Source organism: Condylura cristata, unplaced genomic scaffold (genome assembly GCF_000260355.1).
Source record: "Condylura cristata isolate star-nosed mole 26May11 unplaced genomic scaffold, ConCri1.0 scaffold00021, whole genome shotgun sequence".
NCBI lineage: Eukaryota > Metazoa > Chordata > Mammalia > Eulipotyphla > Talpidae > Condylura > Condylura cristata.
Window position 1 is genome coordinate 21,301,206 of NW_004567122.1, and position 12,253 is coordinate 21,313,458.

At 42.6% G+C, this 12,253-nt stretch overlaps 1 protein-coding gene across 1 annotated transcript in view; it reads right to left on the minus strand.

Moving 5' to 3' along the window:
• FBN2 (fibrillin 2) overlaps positions 1-10,278 on the minus strand; it is a 223,976-nt gene extending 213,698 nt beyond the window's left edge. The window contains exons 1-4 of the mRNA XM_004686681.1: positions 9,601-10,278; positions 8,689-8,771; positions 4,262-4,360; positions 1,364-1,459 (exon numbers count right to left, since the gene is read on the minus strand). Of these exons, the coding sequence (XP_004686738.1) occupies positions 1,364-1,459; positions 4,262-4,360; positions 8,689-8,771; positions 9,601-9,854 (532 nt within the window). The 5' untranslated portion in view covers positions 9,855-10,278. The remainder of the gene's footprint in view (positions 1-1,363; positions 1,460-4,261; positions 4,361-8,688; positions 8,772-9,600) is intronic.
• Between the last annotated feature and the right edge of the window lie 1,975 nt (positions 10,279-12,253).

Genomic DNA, 12,253 nt, shown 5'->3' on the forward strand with positions numbered 1-12,253 from the left:
CTCTGTATCTGATGCAAAACAAATAAATTTAAAAAAGGACGATCTTACTCTTTAGGATTCAACTTTCTTTAAACTCATCCATACTTAAAAATATGGGGATTCCCAGCCCTCCCTGGTGTTGCAACAGGTTAGGATGCAGCACTGCAAGCTAGCCTCAGCCGCTTCAGTGTGAGTTTGATCCCCGGCCCTGGAGCTGACCCACATGGCACAGCAGATCTCTCCTGTCAGGCCCGCTGCTCCCCTCAGCAGTGTACTTCATTAATCTGACTGCTCTGCTCCCCACTCCATCTCGGGTGAATCCTCCCATTGCCCCTGTACCTCTGGCCTGTACCCGAGTTCTGTATGTATAAATAAATAAATCTTTAAAAAAAAAACACAGGGGCCTTGCCTGGTGCTGTAGCTAGATGAATCACAACACTAAGAAGCTAAAGCACTTCAGCATGAGTTTGAACCCGTCCGCCCAGGAGGTGATCCACATGGCACAGCAGACCTCTCCTGACCTGCCTGCTGCTCCTCTCAGCAGTGTATTTCACTGATCTGCCTGTTCTGCTCCCCACTCTCTCTCTGGTGAATGCTCTCACCACCCCTGCACCTCTGGCCTGTACCCCAGTTCTGTATGCACAAATAAATAAAAATTTAAAAATTTTTTAAAAATTCTAAAAAAAAAAAGAAAGAAAAACAACATGGGGATTCCCATAAACATCTGTTTTGGAAACAGTGACCTAAAGTATTCCCCCAGTGATGTACCACCTTCCAGGAGCTACAATGCCCACAATCTTGCCAAAGTTATTTCTTTATGAGCACAGGAGAGTCTCCAGTTCCAATGACTAAAGGTAGGAGCTTGTTGGCTTTAAGCTCCCTCTTTCGTTACAAGATCTGACTTTTAAAAATTCAATCCATTGCCTCATTGTACCATTGTGCTAAATAATTAAATATATTTGAGCAGAGGACAATGCATAAGTTTGGCTCTCCTCATCTCTCCTCATTTTGGTATATTTTAAAAATGGAATGAGATCACAGAGAACTTTACTAATTTTTTTTTTTCAAAAAAGTATACATGTTTTACGGAACTAGATAAATGAACAACAAGTGTTTATTTATGTGTGCCCAAATGGATACACTAATGGTATTTATCAATATCCATACTCGAAAACACAGAAATTCTAAAAGAATTAGAAAAAAAAACTTACAGAAAAAGTTAAAAATTCATTTGTAAAACATATAATTAAAATATTAATATTGGCCCAAAATATTATTATTTCTTAAGGATCATAGGCTTACAAGACTTTAATTAAGACTTAGCATGAAATATCCATAACATCAAATAATTCTAGCAAATCAAGTCCATCTCAATGTTCCTTACGTTGTCCACAGTAAGTTCCAATATATCCTTTCTGACACTGGCAGTGGTCATCAGCACAGGTCCCACCATTCATGCATCGAACACTGCACTGCTGAACTGCAAAGAACAAAAAAATATAAAGCGATCAATCACCAAAATGACAGCATGCCTGAGAGTTATAAAGCTATATGAAGTATCTAGTTCAATGACAAAGCATTCTACAGAAGTAAACGTTATGACATATTATTATGTCACATCACACACATGAACAAAGCTATCACAGAACTGGTATTCAGTATGTATTTAAAATATATTACATTCTCTTTGTGTAGGAAATCAATATAGGATTGACTAGTGGTATGCTTTTTAGGGTACAGGAGGCTCTGGCATAGCTATTCAGAAGGTAGAGATTAAGTGTTTGTCATGTGTCTACTGTCTGGCAAGTATGATAGACTTACTCTCCACCTCATGGAGCTTATATTCCCATTGGGAGACATTTTATACACAAGTAAACAAATCCTATAGTTATCACTAGGTATAGTAATGAATTTATACTGGAAATAACTTAAGTCAAGGTGGAAAAGACACAGAAGATCCAGATAAGAACAAGTCTGATGCAACATGTAATACGAGTCCTAAAGGGAAAGAATAAGCCAGGTATGAGAAGTAACAGGAAGAAACTTCACAGAGATTAGAATCAGTAAATACAAAGACCTTGGTTTGGTAAAGGGTCTCCTATTTAAGTAAATGATCCACATGATTCTAAAAAGGCAGACTGGGAAGAGGAATTCTTATACAAGGAGACAGAGGCCAATCAAAAAAAATGCAAAGTCTTCTGAGCAACAGAAGAGTTTGTATTATATCTTGCATGCAACCTATCTTACCGAAAGGTTAGATATAAAACAGGGAAGTTATGAGATTTGTATTTTTAAAAGATTAGGCGTTCTACAAGGAAGAGATCTGAAGAGGTCAAGAATAGAAGATGAGGAACATATCAGGACATTATCTCAGGAGTTCAGGTGACTAATGAGGGTAGTGTGAGCCACATGGTACCAGCGGAAATGAAAAGGAGACGATGAATTTGAAATATACTTTCTTTCCACTAGAACATACAGTTGTTGTTGAAAGAGTAATGTGATAAAAAGAGAAAAAGTTGTATAAGCACTGGGTAGATGACAGTGCCAATATCTGAAAAAGGAGGACATATGGAGGAAACAGACAGTTTCCAGCAATAAATTAAGAGCTTCATTTTGGTCATGCAACCAAGTTTCAGATGCTCACTATGCATTCAATATACAGTACTGAATAGAGATGTGGACTAAGAAACGGGACATGTGAATGTGAAGCTCAGTGGAGGCACCAACTCTAAAGATAACTTATCGACATACTGACAGTAATTGTGGGCAGGTATGTAAATAAGCTCACTCCCTAAGAACAGAACTCCTGTGAATGCCAAACTCTGAAGGGAAGACCAATGGAGAAAATACAAAAAGGAGATTAAAATATAATCAAGAAAAAGGACATCTTGGTTGGTGAGATCACATAGGTAAAGGGGAAAAAAGAGAACAACTCAAAAAGTTAGTGGTTAATGGTGCTTAAATGTTTTAGGGAGATGGAACAAGAAGAGGACTGGAAAGGACAGAAAAATTCCTGAAGAAAAGAGAGTGAGTTATTAGTTGAGATTAAATGAATTCATGGATTCACTAGTATAATACATACCACAAACTAAGGGTGGGCCCTGTGGAGGAAGTGGAAAATTGAACTATAAAATTTCTTTAGGATTCAGCTGAAATCATAACCAAGAAAACTAAAAGTTTAGGAAAATGAAGCAAGAAAGATGTGAGAAGGTGGTGGGGGAAATTTGCTCTTCAGGCTGGTCAGCAGAGTCTCAATGAATTTTGAATAATCGACTTTTAAAGACTGGGAAAATGATAAATTATTTTTACAGAAAGTGAAACTAGAATTTTAATCAGATGTTCCATCAAAAACAATGACATTTGTTATATTAATCCTGAACTTAAATTCCTGAGCCAGACATATTATTTTTCATTACCTTGTCTTAGGGAAAATCTGTAGAGGGAAATGTTAAACAGAAAATCTTTACACTATTTTGAGGAAGAGATAAAACATTTATTTAATTATTAAGTAGTTAAGATAAACAAAATATATTTTTTAGAACGTGTTATGTTATCTTAAATAATAGCCTAAAAGATTACTATTGTCCCATAAAGAACCTACAATGCCTACGTTGGTCAAGAATAACACCATCTTAGTCCACTGGTATGGTGATATCAAGAGTTGGGAATTAATATCTGTGAAGCATCTGTTCAGGACACAGTTAAATATTAGTTGTATTCCCATTTTTATTCTCCTTTCCCATTAGTTAGCACACAAAATAGAATATAAGCCCCAAGAGTAAAATAAAGCCACGAAAGAGAGCCCAGGGTTTGAGTCTATAATATCAGGCATCAGAATACCTGGATTCAGTTCTATATTATCTTGGGCAAGTGATTTAAACTTATGTGTGCCTCAATCTTTAGCTCTATTTTAAAAAATGGAATATTAGTGTTTCACAGAATTCATGTGAGGATTCAATAAAATATTACAGTAAAAAACTTAATACTGGCACAAAGCAAAACCTAGTAAATTAAAGCTATTAGTCACAAATAATTACTCATCCACTGAACCTAGCTTCTTACTAAACAGATGCACAACTTCTAGACTACAATTAAATTAATTTTCTTAATGAAAATTATTATCCCATCACCCTCCAGTATGTCAACAACTAAATCTCCAAAGATTAATACAGACTACTTAGTAAAGAAAATAATCCTGATTTATAGCCTCATTGAAAAGGATACTTGAATATTTACTTAAAAGCTCAAGGTAGTACAGTAAGGCCGCATATAAGAAACATACTTGATTTTGATCCACAGGTAGGTGATATCTGGCCACTGGAACAAGTACACATGTTAGGACGGGAACAAAATCCATCTCCACAACTATTTCTACAAATTGCTGCAGAAAGCACAATAGGAAAGTAAATAGTAAGTGAACATCAGACCATAAACTATAGTTCACAAGACAAAAAAAAAGTCATATCTAAAAACAATAAACTTGAAGAACAAAGATAATGACTAATTTCAGATGTACAACAAAATTATCCACTGTAAGCAGGAGAATAAATTTCACAAGAATTCTTATGATAATGTGCATGCAAATGAAGCACTTTAAGCTCCATAATCTAAATTCTTTCTCTTTTCTATCATACAGCTCTTTTCCATTCAAAGTAGAAAGTTTATGTGCAGAATCACCCTGAAACTTTTGGTTCCAGGAAGCTGGGGATGTTGAAGAAACCCAGAGATCATGCATCTGCTCAAAAAAGATAGCCTACCCTATAAAAGACCTTCTCATGAAACAGCGACTGTGAAATTGGCTGAGCTAGAGACTTGAGGCCCTAACAACTTGGCCAAGCCCCAGGGCTTCCTTGCACATTCCTTCTCAGCTGGTATCTGACCTGCACTATCATCAATCTTTGTTCCCCTTAATAATTCCCCTCTCCTTCCTCCAGTCTGTCTTCTCCCATATTATCTCCACAACCTAGCCTATTTCTGCTGCTCAGAATAGCTGTTCCAGACATTTTGATGGAGGGAGAGTCAAAGCCTCCTGCAGTTGTGACCCTCAAGGTATGAAGGTCATGAAAGCAAAGAATGTTCAGCTCACTGACATAGCACATACCACGAGTCCTCAACATCTTTAGCTGAGAGCCTCCAAATGGGAAATTGCTCCCAATATCAAAGACAGTATATTCAGTAGTTGAGAGACTTATCTCTCTACACCCACACTTGAATTCTCTTTGTGAACAAAAGCTATTAAGACAAGAGGAAAGGCTTCGAACACCCTGAAACTAGATGTGTAACAGTATTCTAAAGGGCATGTTCTGTGAAAGTGAATTAATTCACTTTCTTCTTTTATTCTCTAAATTGGCTTTTGATAGTCATGTAAATATGATCAGCACCTCCATTAGTACTCTTCATAATGGAAAAAGTTATATATCATATAGATATATAAGATATATGATATAGAAGATAGAAAAATAATTTTAGGCAAGAAAATGTCTTGCTATGGAGTTCACTATTAATGCCTGAAAATGTACAAGAGCTGTAACTTTCCAATGGCAGATGTTCACATGAGTATTGTCTTATTTCAAAGTGCCCTCATGCCTAGTAGACACACATTTCATCTAGGCTTACATGACATCGAAAGTACCTCTGCCAGGTGCTAAACCCAAAGCCAGGGTCCTGTCATGGTCACAGCTGAATGGCTCACACTCAGATGCCAGTGAGGAGCCACCGGTGTGTCAGTCATTTCCCCACACTCCTTCCTGAATGTGGTAGCCTTCACTTATATATTTGTCTTTCCCACGATCACGAAAACCTTGAGACTCATATATACCAGCAGGAGAGGGTCAGGGTGTTGGCCCCTCAGTGAATTCTGAGAGAAGTTGCACTGCAGTTAAGAGAGCACATGGTACACAACAGATCTACTTGTTATATGCAATTCTCACTCTACCACTGACCCAATGCAAGATTGGATTTAATTTTCTCATTAGTAAAATAAAACAAGGCATTACACTGGAGAGTGCTAAAGTCTCTATAGGTCTCAAATGCTATGATTGGGGGTTAACCCCTTCCTACTTAGTAGTTGGCTAATCAAACTACTCTTCATAATAGATTCACAATAAAATTAAAAAGAAAAGTTTTCCCATTGCTTCACAGTCTAACAAGATTTAGAAAATCAAATGAAAAATGAGAAAATCAATTCCATCCTTTTTGAAACAAATATTTAAAAACTTGGAAGTACTTCAGTGATTTCTGAAGATCACATTAATAGTAATAACAACAAATCAGAGTGACACAAATCAAAACACACTAGGGTTTTCTGTAGTTTGAGAAATATAGCTGTCTTTTAATATTTTCTCATAAAGCCTAGTCAAGGCTGAACAGCTTAAAATTCTAAAAGTTGATCATTTAATAGAGAAAGAATACTAATGTAAAAATGGGTGACAAAAATTAATCTTGGTTTTTTTTTCTTTATATATTTTACTTGTCCTTTTGAAAGTTGCCTCAAACCTATTCTTTCGCTAATTTAATAAATTTAATAAATATAATAACATAGTATCAGAATATCCTAGAGTAAAAACCTTTATTTTTAATTTGCAATGGTTTCATTTTGATTACTTTCTTATATTACTATTTGAAGTGTCAAACTGCTGAATTTAAATATAAAGCATTAAGTCAAAACTTAAGTGAGACCCATATAAGAGATAATAAAGGCACTGTATGACACCTCTATTTTTGTGCACTATTTTATGTTCGCTAATATATAACTTACATTTTCAATATGCTGATAAATATTTTTATAGATATCTTTTGTCAGAAGTTTTGTAAATATTCCTTGGAGATATAAAGATCATTTCAAAGTTAAAGATTTTATAGACTTATGACACATGTACATTCCAATGTATTTCAAAAGCACCCACGTATTTTTGATAGTAGACATGCAGACTACAATATTTACTGGTATTCTGAGATTTCCAAAGCTGCTGATCCTCTAAATAAGTAGTGGGCACAATGTTACTCAAACATCAAAAGTAGTTAAAACTAACACTTATGGGTATATATGTGTGTGTGTGTATACATGTGTATATATATGTGTGTGTGAGTGTGTCTATTTCTACTGCAAACATTCTAGGAGGCTCTGTTCTCTGGAATTCCCATTCCACACTGATCTAATAAAATCTGACTTTACAGATTTTCAACACGTACCATAAACCAATCCCTTCTCCTCGGCTGCTCTCCAACTCAATAATGGCAGTCGCATTCATTACATCCAGTGAGTCAGACTTTCCGAAATGCCTAAGTCACTCCCGGTTGGTATGGCAGGTGTGTGGTGAGTGACGTTAGACTTTTCAGGATTCTAGGAACCCTGTAAGTTTAAAGCAAAGATGGCAATGCCCTACTGGCCAGAAAGAGTAAATGCACCCTCCATAAATGCCTTACTACATGACTTCTGTGTTGGAGAGAAAAGAACACAATATCCTTTCTTTTTAATAAAAACAAAAGCTTATAATCAGGTGGTTTAGTTTAAATACTTATAGGTAATACTTTAAAGAACCCAGTTTTTCCTATTTTGCTTTGTCAGTACACTACAGAAATTTAAGGGAAGAAAAATAGGAAGGAGCTAGTCTTCCTAACACTTGAGAGCTTATTCCTTTTAAAAAACTGCATTGAAATAACATTAAGGATCTATCTCAAACCACAAAACCAGTAAGTATAGAGACAAATGCCTCTACATCCTAATTATCTCTTGGCTAGTGTGGCTGACCCTTCTTCTCTGTTCACAGTTGCATAATTATCTTTTCTCAGGAGAACATGGAGGTCAACCTAAAGTCAAGACTGGCTCTAAATGAATGTGCGTCTATGACACCTGGCTCTCCTCCCAACAAGACAAATGTGACTGTGCTATATAAGCACACGGGAGAAGGCAAGTCACACTTCAACTCACAAATTCACAGGCATGTGAAACAGGACATCCTAAAGTCCACTGGCATGAGGCTAAGTATTGAATTCTTCAATTAGAAATTGGAAAGCTAAATATACACTGAAAACTGAATAAATCAAACTTTTAAGGTCAGAGATGCAGAATTTTTCAAGTTTTCAGACTTACTATACTGTAAGAGATCTGGAAACTCAAATCTTTTTTTTAAAAAAAAGTGCAGACATTTGGCAGAGTTCTCTCTTTTAAAAATTTTGTTGACCTGGGTCAACTCTAAATCTGTGAGTGCTTCTTTCATATCTATGTTATGTGGCTGCTGAGATGAAACCAAAGATAATAAAGTGGTTTTGTATTAAGACCTAAGAAAGTCTGATCTTCCTAAGGTCTAAACCTCAAGTATAGTACAGTCAAAAGCTAGCTCATTTGCACAATCACATTGGGGTCTTATCTAGACTTTTAGGAAAAAGTGGTTTTGAGTTATCTAAGGAATTGTTTACCCCCCCCACTTCAGTTTGTATTAATAGACAGAGAAAGATAAAACTTCCAAGAATTTGGAAACTTTATACTGTCCTTCAAAGGAGTCTGGAAATGAAGTCTTAAATCTTAACTGAATGCAAACCTGCGGCTTCTTCCTCACCATTCAAAAGGAGTAACGCGGTAATTAACAATGTACTGGCCACAGGATTCTAAAACCAACTGTGTCCTGTCCAAAAGATTGTATAAAAGAGATCTGCTCTGTCACCCGGCGGGTGTGCCATCCGAAACTTCCATTCCAGTAAAGGACTTACGGACAATGCACTGGTTTCCTCCAGGGAGCGTCTTCCATCCGGGGCAGCAGTAGGAGTGGAACCTGGACCCGCATACATTCGGCCTGCAACAGAAAAGGAAGGTCACACAGCGGTAGGAAGGGTTGCACTCCCAACACAGTGGTTTTTGTAAACAAAGCCCTGGGCGAGTAGCTTTCTAGACAACAAACCAACCAAAACTTCACTTCAAATTCTTGGGGCTTGGGACCCAGACATGGAAGTAAATGGGCTAGACGCTGGAATGGGGAAGGATCAGAAACGTGTAAACATTCCCTTTCATCTGCCCTTCGTGCTGTCTTTTTAAAGAGCAAAAGAGACATGGAAACATATAATTTGTTACTATTCCAGTCTAGAGATTCAGAGAACAAAGGAAACATTTGGTTTCAAAAATCCTTGTCCTGTTTCCCAAATCCATCTTTCCTTGATCAACTGATACTTTGGCCCCGACGTGTCAAGGACAGTACTTTGGAAGGTGAAGCGCGGTGGGAATGATGACTATAGCGAGTTGTAAATCCTACCCAAGTCCTCAAACAAAAGGTTCAGGAGGGGCGCCCCCGACGGTGGGGAACGGGCAGGCTCCCTCAGCCGAGCGCGAGGTGAACTCGAGCCCGCCTTCTGCCTGAAATTTGGAATCCTTTTCCGCACTGCGGGCTGCACAAACGTTCGCCCAGCGATCCGCACCCGGGGGCGTCCGATTCACCCGCTGCCCACCCACCCGAGGGAGGGCTTTTTGATGACTGAGCTGCTGAGGAAAGATGGGAGGCGCTCCAGGGAGTCTTGGGGATCTCCTAGGGAAGGGGGCCGCGCGGCTTTAACAGCCAGAGCTACGTTCACGGAGAAATGGAATGGAAAACTGCCAGACCAAGTTTACCAGGGTGCTGACTGCCCACCTACCCTCGGAGCACGTCCTGCTGTCCTCGCCTGCGGACGCGGCTGGCTGCCACGGCGCCCTCCTCCCTGTACTCGGGCGCCGAGAATCCACCTTCTGAGCCCACCGCCACAGGCCGGACCTGTTGCTGCGGCTGCTGGGACCGGGGCGGTTTGGGTGGCTGAGGCTGGGGCTGGCCTGCCGTGCCCTGCGCCCAGAGCGCCACGCAGCCGAGCCATACGAAGTAGGGCTGCAGACACAACCGCCGCCGTCTCCCCATCACCGGCGCCGAGAGCGCGCGGACCGTGGTCCGCTGAGTGGGAGAGATCAAAGACAAAATCTGCGCGGCCCGCAAAAAAAGAGAGACTCTAACAAACCCTTCCTTAACTCCTGAGACTGTCTTGCACTAGGGCTCCCTGCTCCGGGATAGAGCGCCGGCCCCCTGGCTGCCGGCGGGACGCGGGCTCTAGTGCCGCGGGCGACGAGGCGCGGCGGCTAAGCGGCGGGCAGTCCTGCGCCGTCCACGTTGCATCCCCCGGGCACTGCCCAGAGCGACTCCAGGACCGCCAGCGGGCGTGGGCGGGAAATTACAAAAGTAACCCGAGCAGCTGCGGCATAAAGTTACAAAGAAAGCGGACCTCAAAAGAAAAAACGGCCTGCAAGCCGGCTGATTCCCGTGCGCTCTGAGCACAGATCTTGGCAAGCTACAAAAGTCACCAGAAAGAAGTCAGCCAGCAAACAAAAGTCGCTCCCCCCTCGACCCAAGAATAGGAGGGTCTCCTCCCCGCCAGCTCGGAATCCTGCAAAGCAGCGACGGGCTGGCGGAGCCTGAAGAGCCGGGTGAAGGTGCGCGGGGCCGCGGCAAGCGGCCGGTGAGAAAGAAGACGCGAGGCTGGACGCCGAGAAAGATGCAGCGGACGAGGGCGCGGCGCGGGGGTTTTGAGGCCCGGCGGGGCGCGGGGCGGGCCGACAGGCGGTGGCTGTCAGTGGGGGCTGGAGCACAGTCGTCCACACGTGGGGCGCAGTCCCAACCGAGGGGCCGGCGCAGAGTAGGCGGGGAAAGAGTTAGGGGGCAATAGGGTGGGAGGAACGAGGGGGGGGGGAATCTAGGGGCTGGGGGAGGGGAAGGAGGAGGAAGGGGGTAGGGCAAAGGGAGGGGAGAGGACTGACTTTGGAGAGAAGGCGGGGTGAGTCGGAGAGGAAGGCTAGGTTGGAATAGGGTCTTGGACAGAGGGACTGGCGAGCCCGGGTGCGAGAGGAAATGAGCGGGGGATGGGGGCGAGGTTGGGACGAGGAGAGAAGTGGGAAGAGAGAGGGAGGGCCGGGGGGCCAGGAGGAGGGGGCCATGGGGCCGGCTGGAGGGGGCAAGGCGCTAGTCGGCTTTGCTTCCCGTCCCCCTCAATTGGCCGATAGCTCTGTTTTGACTGCCTGTACAAAGCGAGCAGACGACGGGGGAGGGGGCGGTTAGGGACCGGATTTGGGAAAGGAGGCTGCAGCCCCTACCCTTCCCCCTCCGCCTTCCCCAGCCGCGGTCCTAGGACGTAGGTCTCTAAGCGCTCCAGACTCGTCTCGACCCGCAGCTGCACTTCCCCACCTGGCAGGCACCACAAGGTTGAGGATGAGAACCCGTCCTCCCACAGGGAGCAGAAACCAGACTCGGGAAGAGGGTGGGGATGGGGAGAGGGGGTCCTCAGCCTGGCAGAGTTGGAGACTCGCGCGGGAGTTGGCTGCAACCTCAATTAGAGGAAGCCGGGCCCTCCCCGTTGCCCTCCTATCCCCACCTCCCCATCGGAGTCAGCGCTACAGCTTCAGTCTTCTGGACCCGCTGAGAAGCGGAGGTTTCCAGAATGAATGCGCCCTCCCCAGAGACTGTTCCCGCGGCCTCTAGGGACCTTGCTGCGCGCAGGCGCCTGAGTCCCGGGGAGTCCGTGTAGGGGGTGTACTCCGGGATGACCCCTGGCAGGGCTCTTCTGGGTTTTGCAAGCAGGCAGGAGTTAGAGCCCCTGCAGTATTCTGGGCTAGGAAGGGTGGTGTGAGAAGCAACCAGGCGGATAGATGGGGTTTGGGACAGATACAGGGTTCCTGACTTGCAGTCCCAGTTAATGATTAACCTTAGCGATTGATGCATCCAGACTGGCGACCTGCCCTCTGAACCTTTAAACCTACCTCTGAGCTCACCCACCTTTGGGGGGTCTCCCTTTGTGGCCCTGTGTTCACGAGTTCTCTTTGTAGCCCTAGTTTTCTTTCAGTCAGTTCATAATTTAATCAAACGCCCCTGAATACAAGCATTCACTTTTCAAACACCATTGGAAACAGTACCATAAAAGCAATGCCTGGATTGTTCAGGCCTAGAGAAAAATAACTTTAAAGATAGGTGGGGGGTGTGGGTGATGGATGGATGGGTAAAAAAGAAAAGCGGGCAGTTAGATTCTATAGATAGGTAGATAGATTAGGTAGATAGATTAGGTAGATCTATCTTTCCCTCAACTGCACAAATACTATTTGGCAAGCAAAATTCTCTCAAAACTGGCCCAAAGTGCAGCAATATAGTTAAAGTGCAGCACTATGAAGTTAGCCATTGGCCAGGTAGGTGGCCACCCACATCCTTTAGTTTCCCAATATAGTAAAAGAATCAGAACAGTAGCATTTCTTAACAATATTCATTTAGGGTGAAGAAAA